This window comes from Anomaloglossus baeobatrachus, chromosome 4, assembly GCF_048569485.1.
Source record: "Anomaloglossus baeobatrachus isolate aAnoBae1 chromosome 4, aAnoBae1.hap1, whole genome shotgun sequence".
Taxonomy (NCBI): Eukaryota; Metazoa; Chordata; class Amphibia; order Anura; family Aromobatidae; genus Anomaloglossus; species Anomaloglossus baeobatrachus.
The window spans coordinates 324,768,216-324,791,631 of record NC_134356.1 but is presented as its reverse complement, the minus strand read 5'-3'; the positions used below and the strand labels follow the sequence as shown (position 1 = coordinate 324,791,631).

Sequence of the window (23,416 nt, the reverse complement as noted above, 5' to 3'; positions counted from 1 at the left end):
ATTCCAGCCTTAAGCCACATGCATATGTTGAGTGTTTGGTGAGTTTTTACCTCAGTATTTGCAGCCAAAACCAGAAGTGGGTGATAAATGCAGAAGTGGTACACCTGTTTCTATTGTACTTTTCCTCTGATTGTGCACTTCTGGTTTTGGCTTCAAACACTGAAGAATGCTCAACGTGTGCAAATACTGAGGTAAAATACTCACCAAATACTCAACATGTGCAAATACTGAGGTAAAAGCTCACCAAATATTCAAATGAGCAAATACTGAGGTAAAAAAAACTCACTAAATACTCAACATGGGGCCTACATTTCCTCATAAACTTGCAAGTTTAATTTAGTAAAATACATGACTGAGTGGTAGCTTTACCTACACTGCCACAGTATAAGTCATATTAAATTTATACAGAAGGAGGTGGGGGGTATAAGAGGAAGAACCATTACATTACCCACAGGCATTAAAGGTAACCTTTCACCTGTAAAAATGCTATAAACCTACAGATATGGGGTTAATCTGCAGGTTAAAAGAGTTTAAATTCTGCCCAATGCCTGCACATTGAACATCGCTGCTGGGAGGAAATGAACTTTAATCCTCCCATCAGCGTTTGGGTTTCAGACACAAGGCAATGCCAGAGTGAGTTCAGTCACCGCTCTGTGGAGAGTAATGGCTGGAACTGCGCCCCCAGCATTAGAGGAAGTTGTCAGCTAGTGCAACAGGCATGGCTCCAGTCACTGCTATCCATACACAGAGCGATGACTGAACTTGTAGAACAAAAGGAGACAGGGCAGCACTCACCGATAATCTGGGACTATTTTATTTTTCAATGCTGACAGGTGAAACGGACATGAGGGAATGCAGGGAGGGGAGCACGAGGACGACGGTACCGTTTCGCACCACTAGGGGTGCTTTCACGGGTCCACGGGGTATGGACCCATGAAAGCACCCCTAGTGGTGCGAAACGGTACCGTCGTCCTCGTGCTCCCCTCCCTGCATTCCCTCATGTCCGTTTCACCTGTCAGCATTGAAAAATAAAATAGTCCCAGATTATCGGTGAGTGCTGCCCTGTCTCCTTTTGTTCTATGGATATACTTGTTTAAATTGGGCAATAGCACCTCGGTAAGGGACTTTGTTGGATCCATCAAGATCAGACAAAAGGCTTTCTGTGACATCTGACAAGCCAATGGAGATTACCAAGGAAACTTCACACTGAACTGTGTTTGGTACGGAAATACTACACTACCTCCAGTATAGGTAAGCAGTGCGGTGCACATCCCTCTTTATTTTTCTAGATGACTGAACTTGTGCTGCCCCCATGATGGAAACCAGAATACTGTTGGTTGGATTAAAGTTCACTTCCTCCCGAAAGCGTGGTTCAATAAACAGGACTCAAATGCTATCAAATTGCAGATTAACCTCATATCTGCTGGTTAATAGCATTTTGACAGGTGCTCTTTAAATTGCCATTAGATTCTACAAATCTAGCCAACTAAGTCTGGCAATTTAAAACTACAATATATGACTAGTTGTAGCAGGGGAAGGTGAAGTGTTAAAATTCACTGTACAGTCTACTATGACATCTTAGACAAGTTATTGTAACATGGCTGATTATCCAACATGGACTGAATAGCACAGAAAATCATTCCGAGTCTTCTATGTTAGATAACTAGGGCAGTTTGGCTCACTTACGCATTCTGTTTTGCTGCTCGCTGACAATTTCAATCCAAGCAGTGTTCCTCTCAGTGTAGAAATCTTTAATCTGTCTACATTACTTAGAATAATGTATGTACAACCCATGAGCGGAGCACTGCCACAACCAGAATGTGTAATTCACAGAGGAAGAGTCACACGAGCAGTCGTTTACTTTGTGGAAATTGGAGTGTTCCAGGACTTGCCACAGGGTGTCCTTCTTGCCACTTCACATCAAACGCAATAAGCATTAGAGCCAGAGTGGATTCCTCTTTCTAAGCTACACTGCTCTGTATCAGGTGAAACTATTGAGGAATACTGCAAAGACATATTCAATAAAACAAATACATTTTTGTAATAAAATAATAAAAGTCAAATTCATTGTCTTACCTGTAAACTTGCATTAAGCGCTGCTCCATAGCCAAGGCTGGTAGGTATGTTTTTTACTAACGTCGGACTACTGCAGAAAAAAAAGCACATGTATAGTTTACAGTACAGTAAATGTGTCATTGACGTACATTGCTTAGCTGATGGTTACTATTACAGGAACAAACATCTGAACATCTTCTGCAACTGTCATTTATAAACCTGGATGCACAACTATCAAAATCCTACTCAAAGATCACAACATCATTTTGAAGAATTAAACACTTATTGATTTATCTATCATTAACCCCTTCACAACCTTGCCATTTTCTGTTTTTGCATTTTCAACTTTTTCCTCCCCTTCTTTGAAAAGTGATAATGTTTTTTATTTTTCCATCAATATAGCAATATGAGGACTTTTGGGACGAGTTGTACTTTTGAATATCATTCATTTTACCACATAGTGTACTGGAAATGGGCAAGAAATTCCAAGTGTGTTAAAATTGCAAAACAAAAGTGCAGTTCCACAATTTTTTTTTTATTTACCATTGTCACTACATGGTAAACGTGACCTGGTAGTATGACTCTCCAGGTCAGTATGAGTATGTAGATACCCCTCACTATATGGTAAGAGTGACCTGGTAGTATGACTCCTCAGGTCAGTATGAGTACGTAGATACCTAACATGTATAGATTTTTTTGTTTACTTAAGTAATAAAAAACATTTCAGAAGTTCATAAAACAAAAACCTTTCCTATTGGCACAATTTTCCAGAAAAGTAATGTTTTGGTGTAGATGTGATGTTTTGATAATCTCTTATTGTATTTTATTTTAATGTTGCAATGACCAAAGAAAGGCATTTTGAATTTTTTTTTTTTTCGTTACACTGTGTACTGACTGGATTAATTTATTTAATATGTTTTATTGTTTTATTTTCAATTTGGCAAAAGGTAAGTGATTTGAACTTTTGTTTTTTTTAATTATTTTTTTCAAAACATTTTTTTCTCACTTGTGCTTATAATTACTAGTCCCGACTTGAAGCTGTGATTGTTCAATCTCTTCTGCTGTACAGAGCAGTGCATCAGCAGAAATCATCATTTCCTATGAACGTTGGCTCATAGCTGGTGTTCACAGGAAGATCATTGTGGCTGTCATGACAACCCATCAGCACCTTGCGATGACATCACGGGTGCGTCGGTTGGGGTTGGGGAATGGTTCTCTCCCCGTTGGAGTGTGTTAAATTCCACTGTCAGAAACTAACAGTAGGATTTAATTGGTCAACAACCACTGTGTCTGTTAGGCTGGACTCACACGAGCATATGGCATCCGATGCGAGAGCATCAGATGCGATATGCTAATGACCCCCGCCTCAGGCTCTGCTGCGAGCGTGAGCCGAGTGTCATGTGACTGTGACCCGATCTTGCGATCGGGTGACAGCTGCAAAGCTGAGGGCGGGTCTGGTGGAGGAGAGGGAGGGGTTAATCCCCCCATCTCCTCCATTGTCAGCCTGTGCGTATATCGCACTGCACTGGGATAACATCCAAGTGCAGTCCGATGTTTCTCTCGCACCTATTCACTTGAATGGGTGTGAGTAATATGGCTGTCGGAGAAAATTGCAGTATGTTGCCACTTTTCTCGCATCCAAAATCTGTATGCAAGAAAAGCTGACCAACTGCTCTCCCTCATTCACTATTATTGGTCAAAGTGCAATGCGAGATTTTTTCACATTGCACTCGTCCGATTTAAACACTCGTGTGAGCGTACCCTTAGGCCTGTTTCACACATCAGTGATTCTGGTACGTATGTGCTGGTTTTTATACGTACCAGAATCATGGACATACGCAGACTCATTATAATCAATGGGTCTGCACAAACATCAGTGATTTTTCACTGACCGTGTCTCCGTGCGGCGTACATGTGTGTCCATGATTGCTGCACGGAGATATGTCTGTATTTTTCTGGCATCACTGATGTCCTATGGACCACACTATGGTGTGGTTCGTGGAACACGTACCAGAAAAACACGGACATTGAAAATAAAAAACATTTTTAACTCACCTTCTCCAGCGCTGCTTGTCTCTGACTTCTGCTGCCTCTGACCGGAAGTAGCTGCAGAGGGGTCAGCGCCGGCCAGAAACACAGCAGAGCCGGAGAGTTCAGCACCAAGGAGAGCAGGAGCGGGGATAGGCAAGTTTATTTCCATGTGCAATCACGGATGACAGAGCATGCATCACGGACTGCACATGGACAACCAACATGTTCCGTGAATCACTGAAAACAGAGGGACATATGCGTTTTTTACACATCAGTGGAAATTGTCTGTTTTTCACTGCCGTGTGAAACAGGCCTTAGAGGCTGATCTCATCAGCTGACATGTGCAGGGAAAGATGCAGGCTCGGCATGAGAGCCCACATAAAAGGGAGGGGCATGATCTATTATGTACCAGTACATCAAAGGTCGTGAAGGAGCTAATAATAATTAGATTGTAAACTTATGTGAGTAAGCAGTATATGTCAAACATTTCTTTATATGTGTACTAAAATGCTCATCATTATTATTATTATTAGGACCAGTTATAGTAGTAGTAGTAGTAGTAGTAGCAGTAGTAGAAGTAGTAGTTATAGTAGTAGTTATAGTGGTTGTAGTGGTTAAAGAAGCAACAGAAGTGGCAGTAATAGAAGATTAGTTGTTAAATTTAGCTTTATTGTAAATAATGAAACATTCACTATTTGTGGATTTTAAAAAAAATGCATGTAAATATATTGTAAACCATATACAGTATAGGTAATTATGCATCAATATCTGATGTAGCACTCTAACGTATAGTACTCATGGTTCCACCTGCCACGCTCACAGCTTTATGTATTTACATTGTCACTAGTGATGAGCGAGCGCTACCATGCTTGGGTGCTTGATACTCATAATGAGTAGTTGGACGCTTGGAAGGGCTCAACTCGTGTATCAAGTATAATGGAAGTCAATGGGTAACGCTAGTATTTTTTTTTTAAAAATCGAATTTCCCATTGACTTCCATTATACTTGGTACACAAGTCGCACCTGTCTGAATGTCCGATCTGCTTGTTACGAGTACCGAGCACTCAAGCATGGTAATGCTCACTCGTCACTAATTGTCACCTATTGAACAAGCCTGGTTTAAGTAAGTATTTATAACTCTTAGGCCTGTTTCACACGTCAGTGAAAAACACAGACGTTTTTCACTGACATATAAAAAACACATGTGTCCCTCCGTGTGCCATGATTCATGGCACACATGGGCTGTCCATGTGGAATCCGTGATACGTGATCCGTAATCCGTGATTGCACATGGACTTATACTCACCTGTCCCCGCTCCTGCTGTCCGTGGTGCTGAACTCTTCGGCTCTGCTATGTGTCCGGCCAGCGCTGACTCCACTGGAGCTAATTCCGGGTCGACTGCTCCTGCATACATGAATATGCATGCAGTAATGAGCCGGCTTTGAAGCAGAGGCAGCAGAGGCCGGAGACAAGCAGTGCTGGAGAAGGTGAGTTAAAAATGTTTTTTATTTTCAATGTTTTTCTGGTACGTGTTTCACGGACCACACCATAGTGTGGTCCGTGGGACATCAGTGATGTCAGAAAATAATGGACATGTCTCCGTGCGGCAATCATGGACACGCATGTACGCCGCACGGAGACACGGTCAGTGAAAAGTCACTGAAGTGTGCAGACCCATTGATAATAATGGGTCTGCGTATGTCCGTGATTCTGGTATGTATAAAAAATAGCACATACGTACCAGAATAACTGACGTGTGAAACAGGCCTTAAGCCAATTCCACATAATGAGAATGATGAGCTTTTGCTGTGGCAGATTTTCTGCACATATTAATTAAATTATCCCACTTGTGAATTTCATGGTGTTTTGGTTTTTTTACATACATTTTCATAGCTTTTTTGACCCTGCAGTTTTTGTCTCTTTTTGGTATGTCATTTTTAAATAAAGCTGCATTGCGATACTTCCAGATATTGGATTTGACAAAACTTTACTGATACAGTCATGTATGGATTACATAAATTTTTTTACCATTGTTTTTTTTTTCAATTTAATGCAATTCTATGGGAAATTTCTGCACATAAAGCTCATGGTACCTTCAACATAAATTCACATGTAGTTGATTTTAAACACGCACCGCTGCTCAGTTTACACAGAAAAAAATGTACAGCGTGCATGAGATTTCTATAAATCCACTTTTCTGGAATTGTAAATCGCTGCATTTTTTGGACAGTGCATTAAGAAATCTTCATGGGAACTTAAAGTATAACCATCATTTTAATTTTTATCTCATACATTTATGGTATGTATGAAAATAATCATCTTTGTAATATATCTTATCAGACAAATTTGCTCCTTTCTCTGCCAGAATTGATCAGTCATTATCAAAATTCTCAGTTCGGAGGTAAAATCTGTATTCAGTGAAGAATTTCCCATTACTGAGATAGGAGATGGCTGTTGTTACTGATGAAATTCTAAGACGATGGGAGGAACTAGAGGAAGAAGGAGGAGCTAGAGGCAGAAGGAGGAGCTAGAGACAGTGGGAGGAGCTATAGGTAGAGATCCACCTTTCTTCCTCCTATATCTACATAGAATCTCATCAGCACCAACTCCCATCTCCTATCTCAGTAATGGGAAAGTCTTCACTGAATACAGATTTTACCTCAGAATTGAAAAAAGCAAATTTGTCTGATAAGATATACTACAAAGTTGCTTTTTTTTTAAGTTTACTATTGAGTTATTAAATAACAATTAAAACGATGGCTACACCTTAACTTTTGTTGCTAAGTATTTGGTGAGTTTCTGATGTTGCAGATTGCACCATTTCTGAACCTATTCTGTAAATTAGGTCACTTGCATTTTTCATTGCGTTTATGTCTGCTTTTTTCATGCGTTTTTATTCCTTTTTTTGACTAAGCTTTTTTTTGTATTTTTTTGGTATGATTTGATTTATATAAAGCATTTTTTTATACTGGTATAGATGTAAGAAGATGGCTCTTAATAAAGCTTTGACTGTGTGCTTATTTACAAGATATCTCAACTTCTACAATATTTCCAGGAACCAAGCTATTTAACTCTTTATGGGCGCTACATGTTGAGGATGACATGTTTTTTTATCTATATCTTTTGTGCCCTTTGCATACATATTTCCATTGTCTTGGCTGAAAACTTTGTACCATAGGGATGAACCATCCCTATGAAATGCTCTGTTTGTATAAGAGACCACAGACATACTGTGTGACAAAATGGATATAATTGTAAATCCAGGGATGTAGTAGAGATAGTTTACAAATGTATTAGAATATAATGGAAACTATTGTACATTGTTTATTAGCAGCAAGAAGAAGATATATTTTCTTATTTCTCTATCATCTAAATAAAAAGAGGTTTTTTGCTTGCATTGGGAGTTAAAGTAAATGCAAAAAAAAAATGTATTCTAAGGACAAGTGTATCCAAAGTGACAGTATGCATCTCAGGCTATACATTAAGGCTGTGTGCACACTTGACATATCCGCAGCAGATTGTACTGTGCCAGTGTTGGCAGGAAAAACACTGCCTAAAATATGGACATTTTTTAGTACAATTTTGATGCGTTTTAACTTGCATTTTTTTTTTACAATTTATTTGAATCTATGCATTATTGGTAGTAAAATCTGCAATGATCTGTTGGTAGCGATACTTACATAGCTACATAGGTTGAAAAAAAGACCTAGCTCCATCAGGTTCAACCTTCCTCCACCAATTATACATTTTGTCATTACGTCTCAGAAGACAGTTATGGTCATTAACCCATCAGGTCACTACTAGAGATGATCGAATACCTCAAATATTCGGCTTCGCGAATATTTTCCGAATAGGTCGCCGCTATGTGAATATTTGATGCGCAATGTAAATCTATGGGAAGCCCGAATAGTTCTGAATAGTTGTTATTTGGGTTTCTCATAGACTTACATTGCGCATCAAATATTTGCGAATAGTCGAAAAGCGGCGATCTATTCGAAAAATATTCACGACGCCCAATATTTGAGGTATTCGATCATCCCTAGTCACTACTGATCTTTAGATCACATAGAATAATTAAAGGACATGATACGTGGATACCCCACCCGAGGTCATCCCTACACAAAGATCACCCAAAACCTACCCAGTGATTTTTTGTGACCGCCTTTTCTGATATTCCGCTTCATCTACTGTCCACACCGCCCCTTTAACATTTTCCACTCGCACAAAACACTTATGCAGGCTGAGATTGTGACGTACAGCGTTCTAAGAAAAGATATATAATGGAAAGAAGAAGAAAAAAAAAGTCCATGAGTGAAATAGTCCACAGATAGTTTGTTCATTGAGATGATGTGAATTAAAAATAGACATTTCAGTTTTGTTATAACATGAACAGACCTTAAAAAAAATAAAGACTTGAACTCTGTTATATGGACCTTTCAAGCTATTTTAATAATAGCTATGTCAGAACCTTCCTTTCAGTGAGCTGGTCTAAATTGCAATATCTGTACAAATTACAGTATCTTTGAAAATGCCAGAACAATTAGGTCAGCTCAGCTCTGTCCCTGATCAAGCACGCGGGGACAGATGAAATGTCCAAAGGAACCAATCCTGCTCGAGGTATTAACATGCTAAAAAGGCGACAGTGACAAGTGTTAATTTTGCACAAAGCTTTATGCAAATAAGCTGAAAGGCATTCTTTTCATCCCACAATAATGAAATGACAGAGTTTGTTTATTCAGTGTTATTAGATGCCATTTTCTAGTTACAGTTTAATGTTTTCTGACTACTGGTTCCCCTGAATGATATGTGAGCCATAAAGACTAATCATTATAGCCATGCTTTCATTGCATCCATTAACATGTATATTAACTTTTGTTAAAAAAAAATGTCTTTTATATCTATTCCAGTTTATCTTCCATAGCATTTGCTGTTTGCCCAGTATATTTAGACTAAAATTTAATATTGGCGGCATACTAGTTTATTAATCTCAGAGTCTAAATAAGTGTTCTTCGATGAAGGAGTTAAATATTGGCGACATATTAGTTTATTATTCTCAGAAGCATCAGTCTAAATAAATGTTCTCCGATGAAGGGGTTAAATACAGTGGAAACATGACTGTTAATCTGACATATTTTTATTCGGATTCTTCCACAGTGTACCATCAAGTCAATTCGGTAATGACCTAATTCTTATTTCCAGCATATAAAACAAAGTAATTTTGATAAAGATTTCTTTTTTATTTGCACAAAGACAAGCTTCTGGCTTGCTTTAAGAGAGAGGAGAATTCTTAAAAAAAAAAAAAAAAAAGCATAAGCAGATCTAGCATCTGACCTGAAATCCAAGGATTTGATTGATCTTAATGCCCATGGCTCGGAATATGATAATTTTAATATTAATGAGCAAATGAGCAGTTTTATTATGCATGCGATATAGTTAGAACTAATAAGCTGTTCAGAATGAGTTTTGCTGGATCCCCGAGCTGTGGAGATGAGACCGAGCTAAGATATTAAATCACCTTTCATTTCTTTTTAAATTTCTTTCAGTAAATCAAATGACAGAAAATTCTGTACAATCTCTAATGAGTAACAAAAGAAAATGCAAATCTTCAACATAAATATTACCTATTGAAAGAGTGGCTAAGTAGGTTGGATGCCGGTTATAGGGGTTATTTTTTACTCTATCGGTTAGCAGCGTGGAAATAAAACAATTGCATCATTTGGCCGCTGCACACAACAGCTAATAACTTCTAAACATTCTGTAAATGAAAAGCATTCGAAACCTTTCACACCCATATATCTGTAATCGCCTGCCAGATTCATTTGCATTTTAAATCCAAATTAATTCACTTTAGCATATCTCACAGTTGAAAATTCTTAGTATGCTGATGAGTGCTTTGCCGCCTCTGTTCTCCTCAGCTACAAACATTCTCCCCTTTTGTATGAAATGGCTTGTGGCTAATTGATGTTTCTGACTGCTTTTTGAAATGAAAATAAAACAGTTCACTTAGACTGTGCTGAGTACCCTTATCTTCCCAGACATTGCTCTCCAGCAGAAATAGATGCACCAAAGTAACATTTTTTAGCACCCGGTAGGAAGCAGACAATGAGGTTGTTTGGACAGGGATATGGATGAACCCTTTTGTCTAAGTAAATAAACTGCATTTATGGTCTGACAGGATAATATTCACTTTACGTTCTTTTTAGTTCCAGCTGAGTAGCCTTGGTCCTCACTCCGTGGCACATTCGGTCTGTATGATGAGCTATGGTGTGTACAAAAGGCACCGTCCAAGACAAAACCTACAGCTTCCATTTGTTGCACAAGGCAAACAGACATTTTTCAAACTAATTAGCCAATAATATGCAAGAGAAAAAAAAGTAATATAGTGCGACTAACAAAGGTGTTGATGATTGAGTGCTCACACTGTAATTAGTGTGTCAGGCCCTCATTTCTCTGCCAAGCCTCTGCTATTAATTGCACCAAATTAGAAAACGATATCAGAGGCAAAATTATTCTTTCACTTGTCATTTTGAGAGAGAGAATTCATTCCATTCAAGAGGCAGGTTAAAAAGAGGGGACGCAGATACTAATCTGCTTATGTCATGGAAATAAATGGTCCTTGTGCTATCAGCAAGCAGTATGTGAGCCATCTAAAGCCGCTTGAAAATAGTTACCTTCCAAGTTGCTGCATTACGCCTGAAGTAAGCAAACGTCCGTGTAAACCAGCTGTAAATTTCATTAAGTGTTAACTGCCTGTCAGATGATTCCATGATAGCCTGAAATGAGACAAGATGCATAGTGACATTAAAAAGACTTACTAACTAGACCAGATGTCAATTGTGTCACTGTCACGTCTTCAGCTATTAATGCATGCTCATCTAATAAAAGTTCAATTTCCTCAAACCTACCTGCCTTATGAGAGTTGCATATGTGAACGGAGGACGGACATCTGCGTTTTTATAAAACTCGTAGTTTGGGGCGATTTCTATTAGGGTAAAAGATTTGAGCTTGTTAGTCAAAATGCCTAAAAAACAATGCTTTATGCAAGTACTAGGACATTCGTAGACCAACACCTTCAAAAGACTTAACGACTTTACAATTACTTTAATCTGAAATCAGTGCAAGAGGAAATTGGTTCACATACATATCCATGACACTACCTGAGGACATAGGAATGTTGTATTTGTCCGAATGTCGTCTTCGAATGGCCCCAACATTGGGTACACTGGCGGGAGTGATAACGGAGGGTCCCTGGGTAAGTGGAGTGACGGGAGCGGTCGGAGTGGTTGGGGTTTGAGGTAAGCTCTGAGGGGATGTGTCTAACATGTTTTTAGACATGGTGACACTAGACACCAGGTTTAGCTGAAAAACACATAAATGAGACATATTAGTACATCAGGTCAAGAACAAATATCAAAAAAAAATTCTTATTTCTAAGGCATACATAAAATACATAAGAAGAAGGAACTAATTATCACCTAACAAGTCTAATTCCAGAATGTAGACTTTAACGAGGACACTTGCCGATTATTATGTATCATTGAGTCCCTTTGTTTCTGCTCGGGAAAAATATAATTTAATCTGAGAGTCTAGCAAAATAATAAAAAAGAAAATCAAAAGACTTTCGATAAGTTCATATTCCAACCCTACCATAGTGTTTGTTCATAGTCCTAAATCTCAGATGAGAAGCTCCAACCAGCTGGAAAATCTTACACTGACCTTTAGTCTCCTTGCTAATTTGGTGGAATGGTAATGACATTACTACATATTCAAACAAAATTGTCTTAATTGCAAATTAGCCGGGGGAGGCTGAAATTTTTCAAATTAAATCTGATTGGAGATGGGGAGAGGGAAATGGTATTTCCTCACTAACAATCATTTGTGGCATGTGTTAACAAATATAATGAAATGTCAAGTTTGCCAATTCCTCTGGAAGGATCATTTTCAATTTGTGATTACAGTGTCACTTATTGCTGATATACCCTGGAAAGTGGGTGTCAGAATAGAGAAAAGGAAAATAGGTGTGAATATATGCAATCTGTTCTAAAATGTGCCCTCCACTTATGCCCATAGAGAACCACTATTCCTCATTATACAAAAAAAAAATCATCACCTCTACCACACCTCTCTGGCCATAAATAGCATCCAATTAGCAAAACTTAGTAGTAGTGAAACACTTGCAGTGATTACAACTATAATTCCAATGCTATTCATCAGACATAATGTGCTGGTAATTTGATTCCTAGCCCTACTTAACCCTTCCCGCGTCTCCATAACATGAAGTGTTAAAATATCTAGCTTCATACTTGTAATAATTATTTGCCTGCACGATATATTAGCCTTTCACCTGAAGATAAAAAAAAAGAATCCTTTGTGCCGGTATGGAATTTAGCAACACCTGCCCTTTTAAATCCCAAACATTCTCTCTGAGACAAACATATTTATAATAGGGAGAAATGGTGTGTACAGCATTGATTGATCTTTCTTTGTGGATTTGTATTACACATTTAGTCAGTGGAGAGATTTGTTAGGGAAACAAAAATTAACATATGCCAGCTAATTGTTCCTCTTTCTTGGGAAGCAGCCAGAAGAAGCACATTAGCAGTCTAATAATAACGACTGGCACCCTGAAGGCATCCCCAAGTGCATCTGTTCCCAATAAACCGCAAACTGTTATTCAGCTCCCACTCAAAGCCAGCAGAGTGAAATGGGAATTCTTTGTTACGTACATAAAAAGGCTGAGATGATATGGCTAAATGCTATACTTCACACATTTACAGAACCAACTGTAAGCGGTCGTTCATATCATGTACATTGCTCTATCTTTTCCTAACTAAAGAACTACAGGATACAGTGCACATTCTACCTACACACGTAATACAAGGATATCAATATGTGCCAACATAAAGCACCAACTAGGAAAAATGGACAGAAAAAATAACATTCTGGAAGATGTAAAATAACTAAGTGTGCACTATTACTGCAAACTATTTATGCACATTTTGAGACCGTTTCTACAGTAAATTCCTAAATGATGTGGAATACATATACTTTTTCTCATTGAACGTAGTATGTTGTATACTACTTTACTTTTTTATTTGTGAACGAAAAGTACTATAGATTTTTAGCTGTAATTTTCCATTGATTTCAATATGTAGTATCTGCAGTAAGATACTTATCGCCTTTTACAGCATTGCTCCCAGTCCCCTCTTGCATCATGTTCAGGCTCACACAGCGGATCGTAGCTCCGTTCCTAATGTAAAGGGTACTTTACATGCTGCGATATCGGTATCGATATCGGTATCGATATCGTTAGCGAGCGTACCCGCCCCCATCGGTTGTGCGCCACGGGCAAATCGCCCATGGCGCACAACATCGCTAACACCCGTCACACGGACTTACCTTCCCTGCGATGTCGCTCTGGCCGGCAATCCACCTCCTTTCTAAGGGGGCGGTTCATTTGGCATCACAGCGACGTCACACGACAGCCATCCAATAGCAGAGAAGGGGAGGAGATGAGCGGCCGGAACATGCCGCCCACCTTCTTCCTTCCTCATTGCCGGTGGAAGGAGGTAAGGAGATGTTTATCGCTGCTTACCAGACAACGATTTTTGGTAAATGAACGACCTCTCATATACCAACGATTTTTGTCTCTTTTGCGATCGTCTAAGGTCGCTCCAGCCTGTCACATGCTGCGATGTCGCTAACGATGCCGGATGTGCATCACAAACACTGTGACCAGGAGACCAGGATGATATATTGTTAGCGATGTCGCAGTGTGTAAATGACCCTTAAGTCTATGAGAGCCTTATTTTGACTTTCATAGACTTAAAATGAGAAAGTGGCTTTTATCTTGCACAGAAATGCTGTGTTAGCTATCTGATCACAATTGATGTCACATGATGAAGAAGAGGAGTAGAGCAGTGCTGGAAATGGTAGAGGACAACAATGTCTTCATGAGGATGTCTTCATGAGATCACCTGAGGGAAACAACAGTGGATTGTTGAAACCCATTGTGGTTATAAGAGACCGTTATTAAAGTCTTGTCTCTAAAATAAACCTCTAGCAGATATATTTATTAGCGCTCCAACAGACCGAATAGCTATTTTTTTTATTCACATATTCCCTTTAAGGGAAATTCGACAGGAGCTGCTCTAATGATAGGAGTCTGCCCAGAGCAACAGAGATCTTTCTGGAAGTGGATACTAGAACGTGAACTCCGTGATCTGCGGTGTTGGTGCAGACTGGTGGTGTCAGGAGATCGGCAAGCCCAGATCAAGGTACCTCACACACAGCGCTTCAGGGAGGGAAAGTGGATTGCCTCCTCATAAAAACTTAAACTTTTTACTGGGGTTGTGCGAGGGTAGGTGAGCAGTTACAATAAGCAATAACACTTTACTATTCACGGGTGCTTCTCATTGCACCTTCTCTTCTTTAATTATTCATGAGGACGCTAAACATACATGATAGCTAATTGGAGGTACAATTAAAAATATGCTAGAGTGGTACTCTAAATAGGGGAATTTAATGTCTGCTACCATGGGCTAAAGGGTGCTTTACACGTTGCAACATCGCTAGCGATAGCTAGCGATGTCGTGCGCGATCACCCGCCCCCGTAATCGCTGCTGTAGCGAACATTATCGTCACAGGCACATACCTGTTCTGCTACGTCGCTGTTGATGCCGAACAATCCCTCCTTCAAGGGGGAGGTGCGATCGTTGTCATAACGACGTCACAAAACTGTCGTCCAATAAAAGAGGAGGGGCGGAGGTGAGCGGCCGGAATATGCCGCCCACCTCCTTCCTTCCTCATTGCTAGTGGATGCAGGTAAGGAGATATTCATTGCTTCTGCGGCGTCACACATAGCGATGTGTGACGCTGCAGGAACGACAAACAACTTCGCTACTGACCTGACAACGATTTTTGGTAAATGAACGACGTGTCACAGACCAATGATTTTTTGCCTCTTTTGCGATTGTTTAAGGTCACTCATAGGTGTTAAATTCTGCGATATCGCTAACGACGCCGGATGTGGGTCACAAACACCATGACCCCAACGATATATCGTTAGCAATGTTGCAGCGTGTAAATGGCCCTTTAATTATGGGCTACAAAATGAATAGCTCAAAGTCTTTGGGGCAAGTAGCTTTGCAGCTTGCAGTTCTAGGTGGTGCCCATATAAGTTCTATCCAGTGATATTGAATCATGCATGGGAAACTTCGGTCAGTTACGAGGTTAAAGAGGGCCAACCAGCAGGATTCTCCTATATAAACTAAAGTCAGTGTTATGCTGGTGCTATCATGTGGATTCTAAATACACCTTTAGTTGTGAGTTCCGATATATACTCTCTGAAATACAGGCAAGTAAAGTTTGTGAATGTCACTGCTACTTGATTGATAGGTGCTGCAGAATATCTAGTAGGTGGGTCGGGTTTTATTAGTTATTCCTGCCCCTGTCTGCCTACCTGTCCTTCCTCCTTCCTTCCTCTCCCTGTAATAACAGAGATGTGTCGCCCTGGACAAGCCAGGGGACACAGGTAACAACACACACACACCCCCACCCCCAGCAGTTCACAGCAGACATCCCCAAAGTGACCTGCTTTCTGCCTCGGGCTCAGACTGACACACCAGGTGGGCGGAGTCAGGAGATGGATACGCCCACCCTGGAGTGAGCTGGCCTGAGGCAGGAAACAAGCCCAGAGAGAAGTTCAGGAGTGAAGGAGAAAGGACGTCTGCAGAGAGGCAGACGCAGATTGGGGCCTAGGTTGGAGCCTAGGGCCCCTGTGCAGAAAGTCAGGCAGACGGTAGTGGCCGTCTGCAGGGAGCCGGGGAGCCAGTTGGTGGAACCGCAGGTAGCCGGGGCTGGGCGGTGGCCCCCCGGTACTGAATCGGGGAGCCAGCTGGAAACCGGAGAGCAGGAAGAGGGTGCACGGAGGTGAAGGAAAGGACTTACACTAACAACCTGGGGTCAGGGGAAAAACACCACAGCCGCCTGTGGGACCCGTCCATCCAGCCGTTTGTTTCAGCAGAGACTCTGTGTGCTTCATTGGGCTGAGTGAGTACCTCCGTGCCGTGCGGCACAGCGCTGTCCCTGCGCCTCTGCACCTCCACAGGCCCCAGACCCGCCTGTCCACCATCCCAACCCCATCACTGGGCCCCGGGATCACCAACCCCTACCCACGGAGGGGCAACACAACAACTGGCTGCTCCACACCATCACTCCCGGGATCCCCAGCCAGGGCAGTGGTGGTGTACACTCAATCACCACAACCGTGGGTGGCATCACGGACAATAAACTATTCCCACACCCAAACCCCCCTTTCACTCACGGGCGAGGAGCGCCGCTCGAGTCCCCAGGATCTGGCCCATCGCTCGAGCCACCGAGCAGCGACCGCTGCGGCCGCAGCGGCAGCCGGACCCGAGCAGTAGGGAGAGCGCGGCGTCCCCTCCTCCGCCCGCGACAGAGACATGGGAGGAAGGACAGGCAGGGAGACAGGGGCGGGAATAACTATCAAAACCCAACCCACCTACTAGATATTCTGCAGCTGCTATCAATCAAGAAACAGTGAATTTCACAAACTTTACTTGCCTATATTTCAGAAAATATACATCCGATCTCACAACTAAAAGGTATGTATAGAATCAGCGTGATAGCTCCAATATAACACTGGCTTTAGTTTATATAGGAAAATCCTGGTAATTGCTCTTCTTTAAATATAGGGGGTCACCTTCAAAAAAGTACATTTGGTACCATTTAATTGGTATTATTCAATTCTAACACTTGTATTGTTATGTTCCTTGTTAAAATCATTTAATAATTGTAAGTATCTTTTTACCATAAATTATGCTTACAAAAGAAATGCTGACTTAGCATTTTACTGGCTTTTCTACATATGCATATTTTTAAGAGAAAAAAAAAATCTTAATGATTTCTTAGATAAGCACTTACCATATTTTTTTTTATAAAAATAGATTTTTCCACCCTAAGCATGATGTGAAGCACAGCTAAGTGTGCGCACTGTACTACATATTACTGAACTGTACTTTAAGAGACTATCTTAATTTCCAAGTCTACAATTCTCCAAGAACTGTCAACTTTTCTTCCTTGATTACCCACCCCTGTACTATCAGCCAAAAATAAAGTCTGCTGAGCGAGGACACTGCATAATTTGCTCCTTATTTTTAAAACACGTTTCATGGACTCCCTTAAGCTGCAGACTGAATGAGAGCATAGCGATATATATTATTTACATTGCTTTACAAGTCTTGTATCAATTTATATGGGAATATCAGACAAGAATGTGGACTCCTGCTTCCCACCATTCACATTACAATAAAAAGATTAAAGGCAGAAATATGTCAGACAAATATGTTCAAAATAAGCTGCGGGAATTTAAATTTCTATATGTATGCAAATGAATATGTTTACAATGTTCCGCTAAGTTATTTTAGCAGCCGGCCATAACAAGCATAACATGTTTGTAGGCATGCAATCATGAACTGATAAAGAAGAATGTATTATTAAGTAAGGGAAAGCATGTAAAAACTAAGATGAACACTTAACCACCTTAGCTCATCTGAATATATTCAAGGTTGGGTGAAACTCATTATTCAGGACTTGCAGCCTTGATAACTTTGATTTTCATCCATCCATAGCATGGCCAAAAGGTACCGTTTAATGAAGTACCATTCAGAGAGTAAATGGGGTCATATAATAGTGCGGTTGCACCTTGTGTTCATGTACTGATAGCTGTTAAGGGTGCAGTGATGAACCAACAGAGCTCATTTCTCCCCGGTAATAAATTCATCCTATTAATATTTATCAAATGTGTGGGCTGTCTCAACTGAGACAGTACACACCAGGTCATAAATCTGAACTATCATATCAATTTTAAGGCTTTTTTTGCGCGGTGTAAAATATTTAGATTTTTTGTATTGCCCTTTTCCAACTTGTGTGTGTCTGTGCACTATCGAGACATGTCTTTTTCGTGGGATCTTTAAACTGTGGTCTCGTTTTAAAGCGTTCATCTAAGATTCTGTATTAATTGCTCACCATCAAACACAATTAGCAATTCTTTCATGTGTGGTTTATGTAATGTAATACTTCAATTACATTATTCATTCAGGTTCTGTTTTGGATTATAGGCTGAAAATTCTTTATTAGTGTAGATGTAACCATGCTGCTGGAGTTTTAAAAAATTCACTGATTGAATAATTAATTGGAAAAGAACAAGCTGCAGATTCCTGATGGATTTATGAGACAATTATTCCATCTTGTGATTATCTACATTGTGCTATAGGAAGCTATGAGAAAACTCATTTTATTCAAATGAAACACCAGGCTTCAGCAGGGAATATCAACACCACCCTTAACTTCATCATTTAAGAGGAGGGAGGGGTTAATAGTCCAACTTGAAAAAAATAGCCATCGATAGCTACTGTGTATTCAGAATTACGAGTAATCATCAGCTCATCATTTACAACTGGTTCCCTGACCATTATAATATGATTATCTGCTCTGCATACACATGAATGCACCAAATTAGAGGATCACTGAATGTTGGAATTGAACTGAGGACAATATGTTGTTTTTCAGTTACTGTATTGACGATATAACTGCAAATAATGTACAAAAAATGTTATACTTTACATTAAGCTGCATCATTTTTTTTTACATCTTTACCCTACCTTACATGTCTTTAAACCCCCACTGATTGCTAAAAAAACACTTTAAAACTTAACAGCCAGAAGCACTGATCTGTTATTATATAGCCAGCGTAGTATACTGATTCAGACTTTCTATCAAGTCCATACACTGCTTTGTGCGCACTCATGCAGGTGCTCAGTGCTTCTTTCTGCTAAGCACCAGGCTTCAGAGACTTTATACTTGTTCCTTGGCTGCAATTGCTTCTCTCTTTCAGTGTTGTGTTCCTAGCTATGACTCCTCATCCACTTGTTCTCAGGCTGGTCCTCTTAGCTTTGACCTATGGCTCTGTCTGATTATGCTTTAGTCTGATCTTCTATGACCCATGACTCATCCAACCATATTCCAACCCACTACTCCTGGCTATGATTACATCTTGCTTGAGTATGCTACAGTCTAGTCTTCAAGGCTCTGACTCATGGCTTTGTCTAACGACACTACAGTCCTCCAGGCTCTGTCCCAGTTCTGTGTCTGACCACCCTACAGTCCAATCATCCAAGCTCTGTCCCACTTCTGTGTCTTATCATGCTACAGTACAGTCCTCCAGGATTTGTTCCACAGCTAAAACTGACCACACCACAGTCCAGTCCTTCAGGCTCTGTCCCACATCTATGTCTGACCACACTAAAGTCCAGTCCTCCAGGCTTTGTCCCACTTCTGTGTCTGACTAGACAACAGTCCAGTCCTTCAGGCTCTGTTCCACATCTGTGTCTGACCACACTACAATCCAGTCCTCCAGGCTCTGTCCCACTTGTATATCTTACCATTCTACAGTCCAGCTCTTCAGGCTATTTCCCACTTCTGTGTCTGACCAAGCTACAGTCCAGTCCTCTAGGCTCTGTCCCACTTCTATATCTTACCACACTACAGTCCAGTCCTCCAAGCTCTGTCCCACTTCTGTGTCTTACCATATTACAGTCTAGTCTTAAGGCTCTATCTCATGCCTGTGTCTGACCATGCCACAGTTCAGTCCTGCATGTTCTGTCCCACTTCTGTGTCTGACCACCCTACAGTCCAATCCTCCAAGCTCTGTCCCACTTCTGTGTCTGATCATGCTACAGTACAGTCCTCCAGGCTCTGTCCCACTTCTAAGTCTGATCACATCACAATCCAGTCCTCCAGGCTCCATCCCACTCCTGTGTCTGACCAGACAAAAGCTCAGTCTTTCAGGTTCTGTCCCACATCTGTGTCTCACCACACTACAGTCCAGTCCTGCAGGCTCTTTCCCACTTCTGTGTCTTACCATGCTACAATACAGTCTTGTTAGTTCTCACCCACATGGCTCCATCTGACCACACAACAGTAGTCCTATTGGCTCAGACTCATGTCTTTATCTGACCACTCTTCAGTCTCGTCCTCTTGATTCTGACTGTCTGGTCCACTTTGTCTTTCTTCTTGTATTGTGTCCAGCAGTCAACTGTCAACCTTGGTATCTTTCTGCAACAAAGTCTTCACATTTAAATGTATATACTAGATCAGCTATCTATCTATCTATCTATCTATATCTATGTAGCTATCTATGTATCTATCTATCTATTACTCTCTCTATCTATCCCTATTAGCACACATATTAACTACAAAAAGCATTATTTTTATAATGTAATATATGTAGTGCATAGGAAACCATAAAAAGCACATGTTTAGAAATAAACAGAGCAATTTAATTGAATTGGAAGTAAATTTGAAGGATATTTTGCAACCAAAGACAATTTCTAAATAGATTTTGAATTGCTGTTTTCCTGCATTTCAGTCTACTTTGCTCAAAGAGCAGCAGATATTGTGTTGGAATGAGTGAAACTATCACACTTAGATGTCTTTCCTGGCTCGCTCTGAAAGTAATGATTTGTGCACTTATAGGTGTAGTTTGTTTAGTATCACCTACAGTGTAGATTGGATAGATTGTGTTAAAGATAGCATTACCTTTAGAGAAACATACAATTTGACAAGGTATTGCATTTTACATCCATTTTATTGCAATATTTTTCATCACACTCATTGTTTTCAGACTTTCACAAAATTGTTCATTTTCTTAGTCGGTTACATGTAGAGACCTATTTACTGTTTATAAAGCAATATGCACTTACAGGTTTTGGAGATGGCTTGGGCTCTGAGGGTCGCATGTGCAAGTGGGTCATCATTGCTTGAAGACGTTCACGCTCTTTAGAAAGCTGTTAAGAAGGAGTAAAATCAGAAGCATTTCAGAAGGAACTGCTACAGCTATTTTATCCTAGTGATACATCTTATCATCAAGCATGTCTCCATGTAATGAATTCAGCACATAAAATGCAGAGTTGCATAATGTAAGAGTGAAGACATGCACTCTCCTAATAACCACCTCTAATAGGCAACCATGATTTGTCTTAAGTGAATGCTTTTAACAACAGACATAATGAATACGATTGAATTCTATGTGATCTAAACCTTGATCAGATTGGAATAGGGTAGATTGTGGGAAATTAATATTTGATTAGTTGCATGGCCTATAATCATTCATTACTTCTATTTTAGCATCCTTATGATATTCCTTGGAAAAAAGTCAATGTAGAGTAATATAGAGGTAAATGCTTTTTAAACAAATTTCGACATAATCTTTCTGCAGTTAACCCCTTACTGTCTGGAGTGTGCCCAGCTCATTCAATAAAGCAGGGGTGCTCGCTTGTATCCCTTTAACATGGCTGCCGTCTGTCCAAAGTCAATCGGCCCTTCACACAATTCAGTGTCTTCTGAAGTCCTACATATCTGCTATGGTATTATCTGTGTGGCTGGGCTTATTACGAGATCAGTAATTTTACTACAGTAATACAGTGTATTGTATAGGTGATTAAGAGATCAAGGGTCAAGTCCCTCAAAAGGACTAATATAAAGTGTCAAAAAAAATTAAAAAAATACTTAAAATATAAAAAAGCACCCAACAAAGAAAAAAATTAAAAAGTACAAATTATTATTCTTTTCCCCAAACATAAATAACAAAAAGTAAAATGTAAATAAGAAATAGCATATTTGGTGTAATTCAATAGAAAAATAGTTTTCACATGTGGTGATCGCTGAAATAAAAATAAATCAAAATGACAGAATTGGAATTTCTCAATCTCCACACTTCCCTAAAAAAAAATGCAATATAAAGCAATTTAAATGTTGCTTTTAATGCAAAATGGTATCAATAAAATCATTAACTCCATTAAAAAAAGCTCTCAAACTGATCCATCAACAGAAAAATTTAACCATTGGATCTCAGAATGTGGCAACACAAACCAAATTTGTTTTAGTAAATTTCAGATTTTTATCGTCATAATACTACTAACCTGGCTTATTGTGTGCCCAATTCATTTTTACAACCCAATGAATACCAGGAAAACAAAACTAGAAAACAATGGAGGAATTGCATTTTTTTTGTTTTATTTTTTTTACCTTTTCAGTGTACTTGGAATTATGTTTCCAGTTTTAAGTTCACTTAATGGTAAATGAATGGTGTAATTTAAAATTACATCTTGTCTCATAAAAATACAAGCCTTTGTATGGCTATGTTTAATGAAAAAAAAAAAACATGGCAACTGAAAAAAGGGGAAGAAAAAAAACAAAGGCGCAAAATTGAGAGATTGCCTGGTTCTTATAAGGTTACAAGCTATTAATATATGGAACATTTATGGCATAGCGGTAGGATTTTTGAAGCCACCTATTCCTGATAGCAAGTGAAATGGCCATGTTCTTAAGGATAGATGTGGGTGCCAGAGATGGATTTATCTGATAAAGGCTTTCTTAACAATAGAGCATTAATTTCCCAGACATTACAACCCTTTTGCTAAAATATCAAATTGATGTATTGAATTTTTGTTGTGAGAACTTGGAGCGCTTAATGATTTTTGCAAAAAATTAAGGGTAGACATATGTGTAGCTTAAAACTTGACCAGGCTGGAGACAAATCCATAGTAGCATATGTGTGATACAATTGGAACATATAAGCCTTTTCCAATCCCCTTTGCTACATCTTGGTTGGCTTAATTTAGACTAATTCCTTATATCAAAAACTACATCCCACCCCTTTGCCTAAGGCCAGTGTCACACTTGTGTATGACTTGCGCGAGTCTCACATTGGGATCACCCGGGGTGGCCACACACTCTATGGACAGGAGCTTCTCAACTGCATGTATTTCTATGCAGCTGACCTGCTCCTGTCCGAGAGTGTGCGGCTGTGTCGGGTGATCCCGATGCAAGACTCAAACGAGTCATACGCAAATGTGACATTGACCTTAGCCAGACCCTTTCCTAAGTACTTCCAAAGTGTCTAATGAAGCACCCCAAAAGACTATCAAATAAAGTAAACTTACTAGTAAATTTCACACAAATAAAGTCAGAATTTGACAGCATTTAGTAAATTTCCCCATGACCATAAAAATTGCTTTGATAGCCAACCTGAATTTCCAGCTGTTGGACCACTTGCATTTGGACTCTGCACTGCGCAGTACTTCGGTCATCCAATGCATGCTCATTGTTAAGGTGCCTAGATAAGTAATAAAACACAGATAGTGATAAATTAATAGTATTTGGTATCACATTTCTAAAAAGATACTGTGAAAAAAATATATACAGTCAGAAAACCCCATTAACAAAGATGTGTTTCAGTTTAATAAC

General features: G+C 39.7%; 1 protein-coding gene across 13 annotated transcripts in view; it reads right to left on the bottom strand.

Moving 5' to 3' along the window:
- Window positions 1-23,416, bottom strand: part of FOXP2 (forkhead box P2) — a 328,235-nt gene that overhangs the window by 53,999 nt on the left and 250,820 nt on the right. For all 13 annotated transcript variants that reach the window (XM_075345016.1, XM_075345023.1, XM_075345025.1 and 10 more), the window contains 7 exons: window positions 23,198-23,285; window positions 20,872-20,955; window positions 11,245-11,446; window positions 10,993-11,069; window positions 10,759-10,860; window positions 8,229-8,350; window positions 2,077-2,146 (listed from right to left, as the gene is read on the bottom strand). In XM_075345016.1, coding sequence (XP_075201131.1) covers window positions 2,077-2,146; window positions 8,229-8,350; window positions 10,759-10,860; window positions 10,993-11,069; window positions 11,245-11,446; window positions 20,872-20,955; window positions 23,198-23,285 — 745 coding nt within the window. The remainder of the gene's footprint in view (window positions 1-2,076; window positions 2,147-8,228; window positions 8,351-10,758; window positions 10,861-10,992; window positions 11,070-11,244; window positions 11,447-20,871; window positions 20,956-23,197; window positions 23,286-23,416) is intronic.